The 18,818-nt window shown below is 37.9% G+C and overlaps 1 protein-coding gene across 7 annotated transcripts in view; it reads right to left on the reverse strand.

Annotated features, from left to right (window-relative positions):
* Positions 1-9,453: 9,453 nt before the first annotated feature.
* Positions 9,454-18,818, reverse strand: part of rps6ka1 (ribosomal protein S6 kinase a, polypeptide 1) — a 54,564-nt gene continuing 45,199 nt past the window's right edge. For all 7 annotated transcript variants that reach the window (XM_023399522.2, XM_087172097.1, XM_087172100.1 and 4 more), the window contains 18 exons: positions 17,905-17,985; positions 17,663-17,742; positions 17,391-17,497; positions 16,350-16,387; positions 15,616-15,758; positions 15,429-15,499; positions 15,204-15,292; positions 14,992-15,056; positions 14,772-14,874; positions 14,341-14,471; positions 13,821-13,946; positions 13,580-13,669; positions 13,293-13,451; positions 12,546-12,707; positions 12,328-12,404; positions 12,114-12,231; positions 11,862-11,999; positions 9,454-11,524 (listed from right to left, as the gene is read on the reverse strand). In XM_023399522.2, the coding sequence (XP_023255290.1) occupies positions 11,402-11,524; positions 11,862-11,999; positions 12,114-12,231; positions 12,328-12,404; positions 12,546-12,707; positions 13,293-13,451; positions 13,580-13,669; positions 13,821-13,946; positions 14,341-14,471; positions 14,772-14,874; positions 14,992-15,056; positions 15,204-15,292; positions 15,429-15,499; positions 15,616-15,758; positions 16,350-16,387; positions 17,391-17,497; positions 17,663-17,742; positions 17,905-17,985 (1,901 nt within the window). In that variant the 3' untranslated portion in view covers positions 9,454-11,401. The remainder of the gene's footprint in view (positions 11,525-11,861; positions 12,000-12,113; positions 12,232-12,327; positions 12,405-12,545; positions 12,708-13,292; positions 13,452-13,579; positions 13,670-13,820; positions 13,947-14,340; positions 14,472-14,771; positions 14,875-14,991; positions 15,057-15,203; positions 15,293-15,428; positions 15,500-15,615; positions 15,759-16,349; positions 16,388-17,390; positions 17,498-17,662; positions 17,743-17,904; positions 17,986-18,818) is intronic.

Below are 18,818 nucleotides of genomic sequence, written 5' to 3' on the forward strand. Positions count from 1 at the left end.
TTTTATGCCTTACTATACTATGACATTTTTTCACAATTTTATGCCTTACTGTACTATGACATTTTTTCACATTTTTATACCTTACTATACTATGACGTTTTATGCCTTACTATACTAGGAGGTTTTTTCAATTTTTTTTGCCTTACTATATAATGACATTTTTTGACCATTTTATGCCTTACTATACTATGACTGTTTTTCACAATTTTATGCCTTGTTATAATAGAACGTTTTTTCACATTTTTATGCCTTACTATACTATGACGTTTTATGCTTTACTATACTAGGACGTTTTTTCACATTTTAATGCCTTACTATACTATGACGTTTTTTTCACATTTTTATGCCTTACTATACTATGACGTTTTATGCCTTACTATACTAGGACGATTTTTCAATTTTTTGTGCCTTACTATAATACAATATTTTTTCAAATTTTTATGCCTTACTTAGTATGATGTTTTATGCCTTACTATACTTTGACGTTTGTTAACACTTTTATGCCTGACTATACTATGAATTTTTTTTTTAATTTTTATGCCTTACTATACTATGACATTTTTTCACATTTTTATGCCTTACTATACTATGACGATTTATGCCTTACTATACTAGGACGTTTTTTCACAATTTTATGCCTTAATATACTGTGACGTTTTTTCACAATTTTATGCCTTACTGTACTATGACGTTTTATGCCTTACTATAATATGACGTTTTTTCACAATTTTATGACTTACTATACTATGACGTTTTATGCCTTACTATAATAGAAAGTTTTTTCAAATTTTTATGCCTTACTATACTATGACGTTTTATGCCTTATTATAGTATGACGTTTGTTCACAATTTAATGCTTTACTATACTAGGACATTTTTTCACATTTTAATGCCTTACTATACTATGACGTTTTATGCCTTACTATACTATGACATTTTTTCACACTTTTATGCCTTACTATAATATGACGTTTTTTCACATTTTTATGCCTTACTATACTATGACATTTTTTCACACTTTTATGCCTTACTATACTCTGACGTTTTTTTCACATTTTTATGCCTTACTATACTATGACGTTTTTACACATTTTTATGCTTTGCTATACTATGACGTTTTTTGACATTTTTATGCTTGACTATACTATGAAGTTTTGTGCCTTACTATACTTTGACGTTTGTTCACACTTTTATGCCTTACTATACTATGGCATTTTTTCACACTTTTATGCCTTACTATACTATGACGTTTTTTCACATTTTTATGCTTTACTATACTATGAAGTTTTGTGCCTTACTATACTTTGTCGTTTGTTCACACTTTTATGCCTTACTATACTATGACATTTTTTCACAATTTTATGCCTTACTATACTATGACATTTTTTCATATTTTTATACCTTACTATACTATGACGTTTTATGCCTTACTATACTAGGAGGTTTTTTCAATTTTTTGTGCCATACTATATAATGACATTTTTTGACCATTTTATGCCTCACTATACTATGACGTTTTATGCCTTACTATACAATGACATTTTTTCACACTTTTATGCCTTACTATACTAGGACGTTTTTTTCACATTTTTATGCCTTACTATACTATGACGTTTTTTCACATTTTTATGTCTTACTATACTATGACGTTTTTTGACATTTTCATGCCTTACTATACTATGACATTTTTTTCACATTTTTATGCCTTACTATACTATGACATTTTATGCATTACTATACTATAATGTTTTTTCACACTTTTATGCCTTACTATACAATGACGTTTTTTGCCTTACTATACTTTGACGTTTGTTCACACTTTTATGCTTTATTATACTATGACATTTTTTCACATTTTTATGCCTTACTATACTATGACTGTTTTTCACAATTTTATGCCTTATTATAATAGAACGTTTTTTCACATTTTTATGCCTTACTATACTATGACAGTTTTTCAAATGTTTATGCCTTACTATACTATGACATTTTTTCATATTTTTATGCCTTACTATACTAGGACATTTTTTCTTTTTTTTTTACATTTTTATGCCTTACTACACTATGAAATTTTCTCACACCTTTTTTCCTTACTATACTATGACATTTTTTCACAAATTTATGCCTTACTATAATAGAACGTTTTTTCACATTTTTATGCCTTCCAATACTATGACATTTTTTCACATTTTTATGCCTTACTATACTAGGACGTTTTTTCACATTTTAATGCCTTACTATACTATGACGTTTTATGCCTTACTATATTATGACGTTTTTTTTCATGTTTTTATGCCTCACTATACTATGACGTTTTTTCACACTTTTATGCCTTACTATACTATGACGTTTTATGTCTTACTGTACTATGAAATTTTTTCAAATTTTTATGCCTTAATATACTATTACAATTTTTTCATATTTTTATGCCTTACTATGCTATGACATGTTTTCACATTTTTATGCCTTACTATACTATGATGTTTGTTCACAATTTTATTCCTTACTATTTTATGACATTTTTTTGAATTTCTTATGCCTCACTATACTATGACCTTTTTTCACAATTTTATGCCTTACCATACTAGAACGTTTTTTAACATTTTTATGCCTCACTATACTATGACGTTTTTTTTTCATATTTTCATGCCTTATTATGCTACGACGTTTTTTCAAATTTTTATGCCTTACTATACTATGATATTTTTTCATATCTTTATGCCTTCCAATACTATGACATTTTTTCACATTTTTATGCCTTACTATACTATGACGTTTTTTCAAATTTTTATGCCTTACTATACTATGACGTTTTATGCCTTACTATATTATGACGTTTATTTGACACTTTTATAACTTAGCCTACTATACTATGACATTTTTTCACATTTTTATGCATTACTATACTATGACATTTTTTTTCATATTTTTATGCCTTACTATACTATGACCTTTTTTCACATTTTTATGCCTTACTATACTATCACGTTTTATGCCTTATTATACTATGACGTTTTATGCCTCACTATACTATGACGTTTTTTCACGTTTTTATGCCTTACTATACTATGACGTTTTATGCCTTACTGTACTATGAAATTTTTTCAAATTTTTATGCCTTATTATACTTTGACATTTTTTTGCCTTACTATACATGAGGTTTTTTCACATTTTTATGCCTCACTATACTATGACTTTTTTTCACGTTTTTATGCCTTACTATACTATGACGTTTTATGCCTTACTGTACTATGAAATTTTTTCAAATTTTTATTCCTTAATATACTATGACGTTTTTTCATATTTTTATGCCTTATTATGCTATGACATGTTTTGACATTTTTATGCCTTACCATACTATGACCTTTTTTCACATTTTTATGCCTTATTATACTATGACATTTTTTCAAATGTTTATGCCTTACTATACTGACATTTTTTCATATTTTTATGTCTTACTATACTGTGACTTTTTTGTCAAAACTTTATGCCTTACTATACTATGACATTTTTTTCACAATTTTATGCCTTACTATACTATGAAATTTTCTCACACTTTTTTTCCTTACTATACTATGACATTTTTTCAAATTTTTTTTCCTTACTATACTATGACGTTTTATGCCTTACTATACTATAACGTTTTTTGACATTTTTATGCCTTATTATACTATGACATTTTTTCACATTTTCATGCCTTACCATACTATGACATTATTTTTCATATTTTTATGCCTCAATATACTATGACGTTTTTTCAAATTTTTATGCCTTACTAAACTTTGACCTTTTATGCCTTACTATACTATGACGTTTTATGCCTTACTATACTATGATGTTTTTTCAAATTTTTATGCCTTACTATACTAGGCCATTTTATGCTTTACTATGACGTTTTTTCACATTTTTATGCCTTACTATACTATGACATTCCTTCACATTTTTATGCCTTACTATACGATGACGTTTTTTCACAATTTTATGCCTTACTATACTATGTAGCTTTTTACTTTTTATGCCTTACTATGTATGACGTTTTTATGCTTTACTATATTATGACCTCTTTCTGACCCTTATGCCCTTATATACTATGTTGTTTTTCAACTTTTTTGTCTTACTATGAGGTCTTTAGGACTTTTTATGCCTTTCTATTCTATAATGTCTTTTGTGAATCTTAATGCTCTATTGAAAAGATGATTTCTTACGACAGAATGACAATTGGATCGCCAAGTCATATTTCAATGTTACTCTTTTTATATTTTTATAAAAGGACAGAACTAGTACATGGCAGACCAAGGTGTCTGTTTGAATAAAAAATGTTTGACCGCCTGTTTGGTGTTTTGCGCTTTGATATGGGTGACAAGCAGATGTTCATCTGGAGATCTTCATGTCCATGGGTCCTCTGAGCTGTTACACGTCCTTCTTCAGAGCTCCTGAGATCATTCTCCATCTGTGGGGCTCTAACCGTATAAGCAAACACAAACATTCATCAATATAACCAGGACCTCCAGATGTGTCCTACATACATCAGTGTCCTTCATTTACATACAGTTAAGCATTACTTATATTCTAAAGTAAAAGTTATATGCATGTAACACAACTTTACACTATTCTATATCTTAGTATACTATGACGTTTTTATGCCTTCTTATACTTTGACGTTTTTATGTCTTTTTATGCCTTACTCTACTATGACGTTTTTTTGCCTTACTACTATCAATAATATAAACAGACATACTGACATATATTTTTCCATAGCTAGACATACAGTATATGTCACTATGTGATAATTTTTTTCAATTTCTAGCCGGTTTCATATGTAATTTTTACATAAGCTATACTTTAAATACATATATGGAAATTCAAAACGTGTACATATATAAAATTTGTGTATGGCCATTCCTGAATGTAAATTCAGATCTTATATGTTATTAAACTGTTTGGTCTCTTTGTTTTGGAGGGGTGGCAGGGTTGTTGCTTCCTTACCACTGTTGAGACCAAACCTACGCCCTTGGCCCTTGAAAACCATTTAAACTTGTGGGGTCCAGCATTTTGGTCCCCACAACTATAGCGGACTCTCTGTTTTCAGAATCACACAATTAAAGAAGGGTTACACTGGTGTATTTGGGGCACTAAGATGTGGTATTTTAAATAACTGCCTTCAGAGTGAGTCAAAACACTTAGGCTTTTAGCAGGTCAGAGGTGTGCCTGTCCATATGCCTGCATATTTTAGTATTCACTCAGCTCTTTGTTTTGATCTCAGGATTGGCATTGCATTAGTAATAGCACTGACTGCTCTCTCCCTGCTTTTAGCTCTAGTGATTTCCAGAGAGTAGAGAGAGACAGGCAGAGAATTACAAAGAGAGGGAAGCAAAAGGAAGAAAAGATAATTGTGCTCCAGAAAGGAAGTCAAAAAAACAAAGGTACATTATAAAGATAAATAAGAATAAAGGATGTCAATAAAATTAATCTACACATCTTTTGAATTATTAAAAATTTCATTAAGATGCTTTAATTTCGCACAATATTAAATATAATAATAATAATTATTATTATTATTACTATTACTATACATGTAGAAAATCCACTGAAAGTTGAACTAGGGTCATTTGGTGCAGCACAGTGAACGTGCTAATAATTTACATGCACGTGTTCCACAAGTTCCCTTAGATTTATGCAGTTGCTCAACATCAACATGACTGCTTGAGTAAGTGAAGATTTTAGGGATCAAGGCAAGATGTTTCAGTGGAGTAATTTTTTAACATGATGCCCGTTTTTGGAAGAGACTGGTGGTTGCGCAACATCCTGCAGTTAAAATCCACTCACTCTGAACTAATCCCACATGGTGCCTACAGAGCTGCACACACAGATTGCCATCATCATTGGCAACATCTTCAGCAGCAGGACTTGGCCTGCCTGCAAATACAGGGATGCTTAACCAACAAACTGTTTTGTTATGACAAAGTCAAACAAGCGTAATTGGATACGTTCTATTGCATTTACAAGCACACACAGTAAACACCCACACGAGACAAGTTGTCTGTTCATCGAGGATGCAGAAGTAACTGAAGTGTTTGAGTGTTTAATCCTTCCAAAATACAATTATCTCCTCCCATTCCACCATCCATTCTCTCCTTTCCCTTTATAGCTACAGTTGTGATGAAATCCTGTTCTCAATCTCTCATGCTGCACCCTTCGGTCCAGATTACTTTAATCTGTATGTGCACAGGTGGAGGAGTGACAGAATCAGTGTGTGCCTATGCTGTCATGTTTGTTTTTGGTTAAAATGGCAGAGTCTTTCCCTACACAGGCCGTATTTAACATCACTGTAGAATGTAGTGTGCAGCTGAGGAACTGCATGTTAGCTGGGGTGTAGTTTAACAGTAGATATACTGAAAGATTACATCATCAGATTTTAATAAATAAAGTGTGAATTGCAGAGGTGAGAATGGGGAAACAGCTGCCACCCACATACATCAAAAGTGGAATGGGTTTCTTACCCATTACTTGGTTATTAAGAAAAATGTTATGTTATGATTATACCCTCTAATTTAATACATGAAATATACATTGACTGTTATGTCATGTATAATTATTTTATAATAGCTAAGTTAAAAGGATTGTAAAAATATAAAAATCTTTATTTTGGACTCCAATCAGAGCTTTGAATCCTCTCTTTCTTCTCTGTCCTGGGCTAGCGCCCACTCAATATGGTTCAATATTTCGTTCACATTTCCACTTTATGTACTGCTGATATGATGATAGGAAGAGGATGTTTATGGGCATCCAAGGTATTAGGTAAGGTAAGTCTAGACACACACACTCATCAAAGACTGGATGTGTGTGTAAGATCAATGGTAAATACAGACTACATCAAGTAACTTCTAGAGGCCTGAAAAAAGGGAGACCTCTTTGAAACATTGGGAGCTTATTGGAAACACTAAATAATAAATAATGTGTCAGACACAGTCCAGATATTTTATAAAATTGTATTATTTTTTATTATTATCATATAATTTATTATTTCTATACATAAGCATCAAGGACAATGAGAAATGTTATGAGAAAATGCTGCACTTCTGGGATTCTGCAGCAGCAGTCTTGTTGTTCAGCACAGAGTAACCTTCATAGCTGCTGCGGCTATTATTATATAAATTGCATGTACCATGTTATATATCACATGTAGCAGGCAACTGGATGACAGGTCCACAAGCATAATTTACTCCCAGTATGAATTGTGCAGCGTGAGTTGTATGTAGAAAAACCTAGTATTGTGTTTGCGTACGTGTGCACGGTTAGAATGAATTACTGGTGACCATTTTGTTGCTGTAAAAATGATAAATTACCCTTGGAGACATGTACTGGAGAGAGAGCAAGAGTGAGATTAATTGTTAGTCCTGGGTTTTGCATATGCATTGTAACAGAACCTCAGGAGCACATCACAACCATAACTCACATCAGCCAGAACAAAAAAAGGAAATAGAGACTACATCACAAGAGCTCCTAAAATAGAGAGGAATTCTACTAAATTATTCAGCCCTGGCCAGTATCCCTTTTACAGCTCAGATCAGAAAAGGATCTGCATCCACTCTCACACACAACCCCCACACACTTTACTGTTAAAAACTAAGACAATTCAGCCTCCATTTGAGCAGAGCTGCTTCAGCTAACAGCTCTGCTAAACTGAGGAGACAGGACCTTGGTAAAAACTGCACCACTATCTTCTCTTCCGAGAAGGGGGACAGATGGTGATGATGGTGCTGGTTTTTCCGCTGTTCTGTAATCAATATCAGTAGATTCTTTCTGCTGCTGCAGGCTGACTCAGTCAGTCTTTATGTATATATGTATGTGTGTGTGTGTGTGTGTGTGTGTGTGTGTGTGTGTGTGTGTGTGTGTGTGTGTGTGGGTGTGTGTGCAAGAAAAGGAAGTCATTCATTGCAGTGTGAGTTACTGGTACGATGACGTCAGAGTGCAGGGAACAGAGCCCAGTGGGAATATATCAAAGTATGAACATGTGTCCGTGTATAAATAAGTTAAGACTGCATCTCTCTCTATGGATGGTGCATAATTTCAGCACAAAGCATGTCAGGACAAAGCAGACGCAGCAGTTCCTGTGTGACTGTTATGTAAGTGAGCGTGGCTGTGCATACAGAGAGACGCAGCAGCAGGTAGAGGTATGTGGTGATACTACAAGTTAATACTGTAAAGCAGAATCTGCTGTAACGGTTCATTGTTGTAGGAGTGTTTGCTGGAAGGAGAGAAAGAACATGAGGAGGAGGAGATGGATAAGATGACAGTTTCAATGCTACAGGCAAGAAGAGACAGATGGAGAGGCGCTGAAGCAGAAAGTCATTTACATGCAGATATTGTAATCTGTCACTGTGTGCATGTATAAATATAAATCAATTTACATTAACAAGAATTTACTCAACAACAGATGCAGACTACTTCCTGCACTTTTTTATGAAAGGAAAAAAATGTGCAATAGTTGTGTGTAGCTGGGTTTTTTTTTTTTTAAAAGGGGGAGTAGTTTTTTTCTTTTCATAGATAGGTTACCACATTTAAAGAAAACATATAAAACAGTGGTTGAATGAACAGTAAAGAAGAGACCGCTGCATCAGTCGTGATAAGAACCGAGTGCTTTGACAGAAAAGCATTTAAGTAGGTGGGCACGGATTCATTTCAGTGTTACATGAAAACAAGTTTGCTCTTTGTCTCCCTCCAGTGACCAGCAGAGGAAACACACCAGGCTGTGGGCCAACAAGAAGGCAGGAGTTGAAGCTCAGATTAACAGGCACATAAGGGGGATGAGACAGTAACTTAACTTGGGTTAATTTTTCTGTCATAAAATGAGTCTGTAAATTGCAGTCACTAAATTAATTTATCAGATGGTGGACTTTACAATGAGAGTTGATAACTGATATCTATTGACTAATGTCATAGCCAATACCCAATCCACTTAATAAGGTCAGCATCACTGCGGATACCAATACAACGTATCTAACTATACATCCTGAGAACATAAACAATAATTAACTTAGACCGGGTCTCCAAGAAGGAAAGTCATGGAGCCATAGTCATGTCACAGAGTAAATGGGAAAACGTTTTCATTCATAATAGTCGTACTCCTCAGCCTGTAGTAAAATGTCCTCTGTGGCTCTTGAGGACCTTTCAAAATAAAATAACTGTAATGATGAAATCATGGTTATATAAGTTTGGGTTTAGAGAAATTGTTAAGAGAAAACCTTTGTGATATGTTTAGGTTGTGAAGTTTGAAGGATGGAGGTGTTCTTGGTGCTCTTGATGTTATTGGTTGGATTATGGGAAATGTAGGATCCAGCACTTTTGGATCAAATCTGTCAATTGTGAGTCCCCTTACTTTATGGAACTGTAATATTAATAATCACTGGAGTCCTCATTTAAGACACAACTAAAACAGAACGAGAGAGACAGTTTGTCGTAGCAACTGAATTTTTTAATATTTGTAAGATATAAAAATCTTCATCTTTATCATACAATAACATCTTACCATAAATTTAGTCAAAGGAGGGAGAGTTTTGCCACCAAACAAGAATTATAATATAACTTTGATCCCTTTTGAGGTAAGACAGCTGGTTCATAGATTATCTAGCCACACAGGTCTTCTCTTCTACACGTGCGGAGTATCTTCTGGCTGCTTGGTTTGTTTTCATGCGTTTTCCATGTAAGACATTCTGCCTCACCTGTAGGCCTAGGCACTGAGCTGAAAGCAGGACCTACCCTATGAAGCTACTTACAATGACGCACACTTTTACTATTCTTCAGGGTGTTTCGAATTCAGTGTTCATAAAAATGAAAACAAGTCAGCCAATTAACAGCATGAATGGAAATTCAAAGATCATGAATGGAAAAAAAAAAAAAGTTCAACACAATACTGGTGAAGATACTCCACACTGAGAGTAGGTCTGTGTGATATTAACAACCAGTGACTTGACAGAGAATTTAAGGGGGAGAGAGAGGCTGCCTCTGAGAGCTCAATTCCATAAAGACAACGGCCAGCCTTTCCTCCTTACACTTTGAAAACAGAAGAAGAGACCTGTATGGCGTAACGTCCACAGACTGTGATGTGCTCAGCATGTCTTTCACTATTTTAAATCACAACTTTCTTTGGACAAAAAGAAAAAAAACAAATCAACAACAAAAGCAGCCAACACAGGAAACAGCATCCGATATGCATTATCCAAGAAACACAGTGGAAAAAAAAAGAAAAAAGAAACTGGAAAAAACAGGAAAACAAAGCAAATATAGAATTTTAACATGCCACATTGTTCCTTGGGCAAGTTTTCTTTCACAGAAAGCCACCTATTTTACTAGTTTTTGTAGTAATAAAAATAACAGACATCTCAAATGGTTGCCAGCAGATGGACCAAGCAGAGAAAGAGGGAGAGGAGAGAAACAAGGAAGCCACATGACATCATCACGTCACCGGACCATGCACATGACCCTGCAGCATCCAGCGAGACAGAACATACACTCACGCACACACTCACACTGCAAGTCATGCAACTGACACCCCCCCACCCCCACACACACGCACACGCACACACACACACACACACACACACACACATACACACACACACACACTTGCTCTCTGTAAAACAAAATACAAGCATAGATTGACATTAACCAAAACATCAGCATTTGACATTTTCCAGAATCCCCATATTCTGGCTGTACCAAAGCCAAAGAGGCATTTATGGCAGAAATGTTTCATATTCATATTAATAATGCTCTTTCAAAAACATTTAACAGCAGTTGGACAGTACTGTGGTTTTGTGCTGTCGGCACAGGTTGATTTGGCAGCACAACCGGTAATATAAAGCTCATCAACTTTACAAAAATAACAGGGAGACGGACAACGAAACAGGCAGACAGACAGGCGTGCAGCAAGCTGAATGACAACCGGTTACAGCAACGATGAGGAGAGAAAACTTTCTTTGTCACAATCGAAAACGTGGCTGCATCCACTCTGTGGCAGTTCATGCACAAACGAACTCTCTCACACACACACACTCACTCACACGTACAGCCACACGGCACTAATACATCAAAGAAAACCTGCACCCATATTTTTCTTTCCTTTTTTTTTTTTTGCCCTCATCGCTCCCATCCATCTTCACGATCTTTTCCTAGTCCAAGGAGACTGGCTAACAGCAGCTTGACGAGCCCAAACAAGGATGATGGCAAGAGCAGGACAACTGAGGTCACAAGAATGGGGGGGGGCAGGACCACAGTCAGTGTTCCTTGGCTGGTAGTGACGAGTGGACAGTGAGTCCCCGAGCAAGATGACCGGGTGGTTTGGAGCCAGGAGGTGCGGTTTTGGTCGGCCTCCAGTGAGATGACTGGTTGTTTTGAGTCTCTACAGGGAGGTGGAGGGAAGCTTCTTGACACGCCTCTGGGCTAGGAAGGAGCTCTCGATGGGCTTGAGCTCTGGAGTTGGTTGGGAGTTCTTCAGGGCAGAGTAGGTGGCCGCCATCGCACCCTGTGCATAAACAGCAACGTGGTGATTGTGTCCAAAAATAACCATTGTAACTATCCAGAATTTGGGTATAGGATAAGCTGATAACCGGAAAACATTTTCGATGTTATTGAGTAATTATTGGCTTTATTAAAACACAACAAAAATTCCAATTTCCAATTTATTTAACCTTATTGCTCTTTGTCTACACCAGCTTTTTTTTAATGCTTAACATAATGTGTGATGCATTTTAAAAAGTCTAAATGTCTACAAAGTCTGAAAAGTGGAATTTTTAACTTTCAATCCAAATTCATATGACACCACTGTAAGTCAAAAACCTTAACTGTTATGACTGTATTACCTTGACCAGCTTGGGGTCCTGGTGAGGGAGCTGACTGTTGGGTAGTTTGTCTCTCTGAACAATCCATGGGTGCTTGAGGACCTGCCTAGCAGTCAGCCTCTGATGAGGATCCACATGAAGCATCTTGGACACAAGGTCCTAAAGGGAACACACATTAAATATCAACGGTGCAAAGAGACAGGAGGGGGAGACTGTGGTAATCTCTGAGGAATGGGAGAAAGAAAGAGCCGTTAGTCAGGTGTGGAGCTCTACCTTGGCCGCATCAGACACAGTGTCCCAGTCGCCACCGGTCAGGCTGAAGTGACCGTTGCCTATCCTGTTCAGGATCTCATTGGGGGTGTCCTCGGGTCCGTTGGCAAATGGAGTAAAACTGGCGACATAAAAGTAGACAGATGATAGAGTGAATGTGACGGGCAGTGAGAGATGGAGATCTGTTTCAGACGAGGGTTTGAGTGTTTCTATTTACCCGGCCAGCATGGTGTACAGTAAGACTCCCAGACTCCAGATGTCACATCCTTCATCATAACCCTGACGCTTCAACACCTTTAATATAGTCAGAGATAGTCGCACATTTTATTTCAGTGTCTGACACTGTCATGTTTCAATTCATCAGTCATGGTTTTCAGTTAGAGACAGTTCCTTCAGCCTTAAGAGTACAAGACTGACTGCATGAGACCGGCTCACCTCAGGCGCCACAAAGTTAGCAGTGTAGCACGGGGTCATCAGCAGGCCGTTGTTGGCACGCAGCTGCTTAGCAAACCCGAAGTCACAGATCCTGATCGACTCTGGATTCCCTGACTCGTCAACATAGAGGATGTTGCTGGGCTTCAGGTCTCTGTGCACCACCTGGAGAACAAGAGCGCACAGGAGGGAAGAATAAAATGAGGAATTTTTTTTTTTCTTTTTTAAAAAAAGGAGCACATAAAGTTACCAGATTTTATGTCCACATGCACTTAAACGTTGTGTTTGCTGCTGTGAAAACACAGTGACACTGTGGTTTACAGGATCCGAGGTCCTCTTACAATGAGCACAGTTTAGAAATCTTCATGTAATAAAAAAGTAAAGAGCAAAATGGGAAGTATACTATATGCACCTCCAAGCAAAAAAACTAAACAAAAAAACAAAACATTATTTTTTTTAAGCGATGCATTGCAAATTGTATTTGTATAAAAAATTGTATCTGTTTTTGATTCTGATTGTTGTATATTTACTTTTTCAACCTGATGCTTACTCATTTTTTAATGCTCAAAGTGAAGATCGACACATGTTTTATAACACGATTTTTTAAATAAAAAGGAAACAAATCCAAGACATTAAAGAGGTGTTTCAACTCCAACAAAGCGAAACTTCCTGTGACTAATAAGTTCATCAGTCACCATCAATAAGGAATAAGGGACTCAGGAGTAAGGAGCTAGTGCTGGTGGTCCTCACCCCCTGTGAGTGCAGGTACTCTACAGTCCTGGTGATGGTGTGAAGCACAGCGCTGGCCTCTCTCTCCGAGAAGAACTTCTGTTTGAGGATCCGATCCAGCAGCTCGCCGCCGCGCATCAGCTCGGTCACCAGGAACACCTGCTTACCGTTATCGTACACCTGAGACAGAAACACACACGCACACACACACACATTATCACATCACCAACTGTGACATTCAGTGCAATTAACACCCGAGGCAAACAATAGTGTGATGAAAAATGAAAAATGTGCGTTTTTATACTCACATCCTTCAGTGTTATGATGTTGGGGTGCTGCCCATATCTAAGTAGAATCTCTATCTCCTCAGAGGGGTCTGTACTGGTCTTGTCAATCATCTGTCAATCATAAGTCACAGTCACACCAAGCTCTCATTTTAACAAATAAAGTATATGATAAAATGATTTAGCATCTGTCCTTGAGCGGTATGCAAAAATTGTTGAAATAACAGTCAGAGCAGATATTGTTCTGTGTAGCGTGTGTTGGTACCTTGACAGCATATTCTGTGTTGGTGGCCTTGTGGATACATCGTTTACAGACAGAGAAGGAGCCCATGCCGATATCTTCCTTCAATACGTAGCCGTCGCTGAACAGCAGGTTCTTCCCATGTAACTGCTGCAGAGGAAGAGTTGAAATTTGAAGAGAGGCCGTGAATGGGGAGGCGTGACGGACTGACAGAGCCGACAAGCCGGAGGAATGCTGAAGGTTTTCGGGAGGCAGTTGAATCCATTTCTAGAAACATTTTCTGTCTCTCTGGTTGTAAAACTGTCTTTCTCACTCTACCATGTGCAGTTAATTCCTGCTGCTGCCAGGCGTCAAAGAGGATCTGATGCCACGTCATTCCCTTATTCTTCCTCTCTGCCTCACACACACCTTACACATATCTGCATATGCCTGTCTTTCCCTCCTCCGTCCCGTCATCACCCGCGAGAACCGACACAACTGCTATATAACAACACGCTGTGCTGTGTGTGAACAGTTACACTGCTACAGTTAGCTGCAGTCTCACCTGGACCACTGGATGTGGCGGAGGCTGCACTGGCTCCACTGAGCCTTCCTCTTCCAACAGAGTCGACGCGATGAAACTGAAGCCTCTGAAGAGCTGGTGAGCTCCGGCACTCGGCGGCACGCCAGGAGAATCTGTAATATAATAATGCAAGGTCACGTGTTGAAAAAGAGAGACAAAGAAGCCACAATAAACCACACTTTCAAACTAGGCATTTTTTAACAAGCACTGTTATAATTAAGTGTTACTGCGTTTTATTGGTGTTGCGACCAGTGTCATCAACACTGTGTCTCCTTTAAATAAACATAATCCTGTTTTGATTTGTTTTTTCAGCTTCCACTGAACTGCTTTCAGGGAGGAAAAACCTGATAGGAATTAGACATGGAGTCATTTCATAAAACAGCACAGTCAAACTCTCAGCTTTGACCTCTGACCTTTAGGGGTGCGGGAGGTGAACTCAGAGTCAAAGTAGAAAGTATCGTCCGGACGCGCCACTGCTGGTCTGAATGGAGGCTTGACTTCTCTCCTGAAGAGTTTCTGAAAGGAATAAAAGACCTTCACTCACACCATACAGGTGAGCACAGAGTACCAAGGCTGCTCATTTTATTTTTCACTGTGCATATATTCAAATATTATTAACAGTCACACACTCACATTCCAGTCTATGGTGGAGAAGAAACCGTGTCGTTTGATCTCCTCTGCACCGTCGGCGCCAGATCCTGTGAGCAAAACATCCGCATTTAGCAGCATGAATCTCAATCAAAGACCAAACACAGGGCCGGTCTCAACCCTTCATCCACGAAACTGTGTCAAACAAGCATATATGCTGCCATATGTGACAGCCATGTTCATGATCTGATACTAACCCAGTCTGTTGGCAGGGTTTCTCTTGAACAAAGCCCGAAGCAGAGACTGGGCCTCTGCACTCAGGAACTGAGGCATTCCCAGACGTGCCCTGCAGGGAGAGACAGACGACACCCAGCTTAAATTATTTCTCCAGAAATCAAGTGAGCGTTTTTTTTTTCCAATAGCTACTGCATGCAACAACGGGCTTCTGTGTCAGATTCTCCTTCCATCCAGAGGACACTCACTTCAGAATGAGGTTCATAGTTTCTTTGCGGTCCTTCCCTTGAAATGGCAGCGCTCCTGTCAACATCTCAAACTGGGAGAGAGGACACACAACAAGCATTTACAATATAAGACACAATAATCATTTACTACTCTTGTCTTAAAAGCAACCTAAAAGGCAAAAAGATGATTTATTTTTAATTTTTTTACCATTAGTACTCCAAATGACCACCAGTCGGCGCTGTGGATGTGTCCCTGCCTGTTCACAACCTCTGGTGCCATGTACTCCACAGTTCCACAGAAGGAATAAGCTTTCTTCTCATGATCAATGGCTTCTTTACACAAACCAAAATCTGAAGAAATACAGAAGGTACAGTCAGTGCACCACGACACAGCATCAGAATATAGCATCCCACAATACTGTACTACTTTATTCTGTCAATCTGAATCCGTGTCTTAATATTGGAGCTGAGTAACGGGCTTCTTTTGACTCTTTTACGTAACAGCACAGTTCAGATTTTCAATTACCAACATGATGAAGTGAATAAAAGATCCCAGACATTAATCTACAAAGCAAAGGCAGCTTTAAGATAAATCTCATATTTCATCTTACAACACTTTATCTTTGTCTGTGTTTGTCCCTCGGAGGCTTCATCAGTATTACTTGTTATATTGCCTCCCTAAAGCCTCCTAAGGTCACCTTTGCTTCGATGGCGACAGGACCCGGAGTAAATAAATGGCCATGATTATGGACAACGATAAGAATAAGATAAAGTGTAATAATTAACCTGGGGTACACATACAGGCAAATATGCAGATATCGTGAGTCAGCGAGATGAAGCTGTCACCACATGGTGAGTAATGACGGTCGAGAAGGTTGCTGAGAAGAAAGTGTGTGTGCCTGGTAGAGAGACTGGGTATAAAAGTAGGAGCAGGAGCCTCACCTGTGAGTTTGATATGGCCTTCCTCATCCAGGAGAATGCTGAAAGAAATCATTGTCAAATGTAAGAAAAATGAACGTCTAAGAAGGTTTGAACATTTCATCACACACTGCAGACACTCGTACCAATTTAGACTCAACTTCCCTTTATCTGTGGCTTTGCTCTGCTGTAGTCTGGCTTATCGCAAAATATAATAACCACATTTACAACTTAATGGGACTCTTGCTGACTTTTTGGATCACCAGCAGCACTGTGGAGAATGACTGAAAAATCTGAATGGTGTTGTGCGCACATGCACGCCACAAGCACATGGGAACAGCAGAGCTTGGCGAATGAACATCAAAAGCCGGCGGCACTAATGTACTGTAAAAAAGGAGCAATTAAAATGGAGAAAAGAAGACGGCAAGTGGATGTAAAACGATGCATGGTTCAATACTTAAAAAGGATTTGCAAATGTTCAGTGAGGTAGGTTTGCATTCATAATGTTTGTTAGTGCTTAAAAGACACACACACACACACACACACACACGCACGCGCACACACACACACACACACACACACACACACACACACACACACACATCACATTGTGGTGAGGAATGATAAAAATTCCACCAGGTGCCTTTAAAGTATCTATCACAGAGTAAATAGGTTTGGATATAATACTAAGCATTGAATAAATGGTTCACTGTTTGTCCAGGTTCTTGGCTGTTGCATCATTCATTAGATTACTCCAAATAAAAGCCTCTTCAGAGAGCACTGCAGCAGGAATAAAAGCTTTTCCATAAAGATTACAAGAACACACACGGCTGACGTATTATTCCAGTTGGGGATTGATTCTCCTGAGATTTGATTTTGCAAATGTAAAAAACTGTATCATCTCTGAGGAATTCTCTCTGATGCTCAGTGCTGTTTTAACATATTTACTGGGTTAATTGAAAGGTCAGCGGTGCTGTCGTATGTCACGTGACTCCGGCAGATCCAGATATCCATTGTTCATCAAATTGGTTTGTGTAAGATTCCTTTTCTGTCGCTGTCTCTTACTTTTCAGGTTTAAGGTCTCTGTAAATTATGCCCAGGCTGTGGAGGTGGTCCAGTCCTAATGCCAGCTCTGCCAGATAAAACTTCACATCCTCCTCTGTGAACATCACCTGGGAGACGCACACACACACACAGCATGACAGTGAAAAAGAATAACACCATTAGAGCCAGAGAAAAATTGGATAAATATTTAATACCAAGTAAGATATATACTGTAAGTGGACTGAAGGAAATAAAGCCTGGTCAGCAAAACATCAGGATCTAATCACTCTCACCTCTTTAGAGAGTCTGGTGAAGAGATCTCCTCCTCTGAGGAAGTCCAGGATCAAGTACAATTTCCCTTCAGTTTGGAAAGCTACAAACACACACAACTTTCATTCAAATTGGATTCAACTGTAAGTCAGAAAACATGACTGAAGAAAATCCTCTCCAACAAAACACTGATAGAATCAGCAGATCCAATAAATGTTTTCTAGCTTTGGGAAGTAAAGAGAAATAAAGCTTCAGGCTGACTCACCATAGTGCAGTTTGACAACAAATGGGTGGTTGACATCTGCCAGGATGTCTCTCTCCATCTTGGTCCTCACACGGTCTCTCACTAAAGGGTGAGTAAGAATACAGAGTTTAGTGTGTGTGTGTATAAACCTTTAACTTGAACTGTAACCCACTGTCGTCTATAGTCAAGTAGACAGCGATTCATTGTCGTATACATGTTGATGAGCCTTCAGCAGGAGAGTGATTTTGTTGACCTCGCTCTGTTGTAAGTGAACGTGAGTAAAGTGAATCCAGTTGTATATTCCTACACCACAGCTCACTAAACGCTCATGTCAGAATTTAGAGATGCAAATAAAATCTGCACATTTGAGACTAACCACATGGACTTGGGGGGACTATGTGAACAAACGCATTGATGTTTTTTGAGAAGAATGGCAACATCATCCAGGTGCAAAGATGAAAAAAACCCACATCAAGCGGTGGTGGTCTCACTATACCAACATGTTACTGTGTGTAGTTGAGTTACAGGAAAAGCATACAGTCTTTTACGTGAAACTGTGAGGGTCCTTCCACCTGAAGATGAGCGAAGTAAAAGAAAAAGCTTTTTGAAAATCACCCTACATGAACTCAGAGCTGAGAAAAACAGCTCTACAAAAGGAAATAAAAACACGGCTCTAACGAATGATTATTGTCATCATCCATTTATGTGGATTTGCTGGAAATTGCTTATTTTGTCTGACCAACCGCCTCAAACCCCAAAACGTTTTTAAAATTTGCACAGATGTAAAATCAGAGAGAGGCAGCAAATTCTCACATTACAGAAGCTGGAACCTGTGATTCATGCAGTGATGAGGGAACACTGATCTGGGAACATCTGCTTCCCCCTACAAGAAGATGTGCGAGAGCTACTGTCCTGCACCTGGTGATCGGTTCAGA

This window comes from Seriola lalandi, unplaced genomic scaffold (genome assembly GCF_002814215.2).
Source record: "Seriola lalandi dorsalis isolate HSWRI2012SDOR001 ecotype SW California unplaced genomic scaffold, Sedor1 jcf7180002052042, whole genome shotgun sequence".
In the NCBI taxonomy this organism is placed as follows: domain Eukaryota; kingdom Metazoa; phylum Chordata; class Actinopteri; order Carangiformes; family Carangidae; genus Seriola; species Seriola lalandi.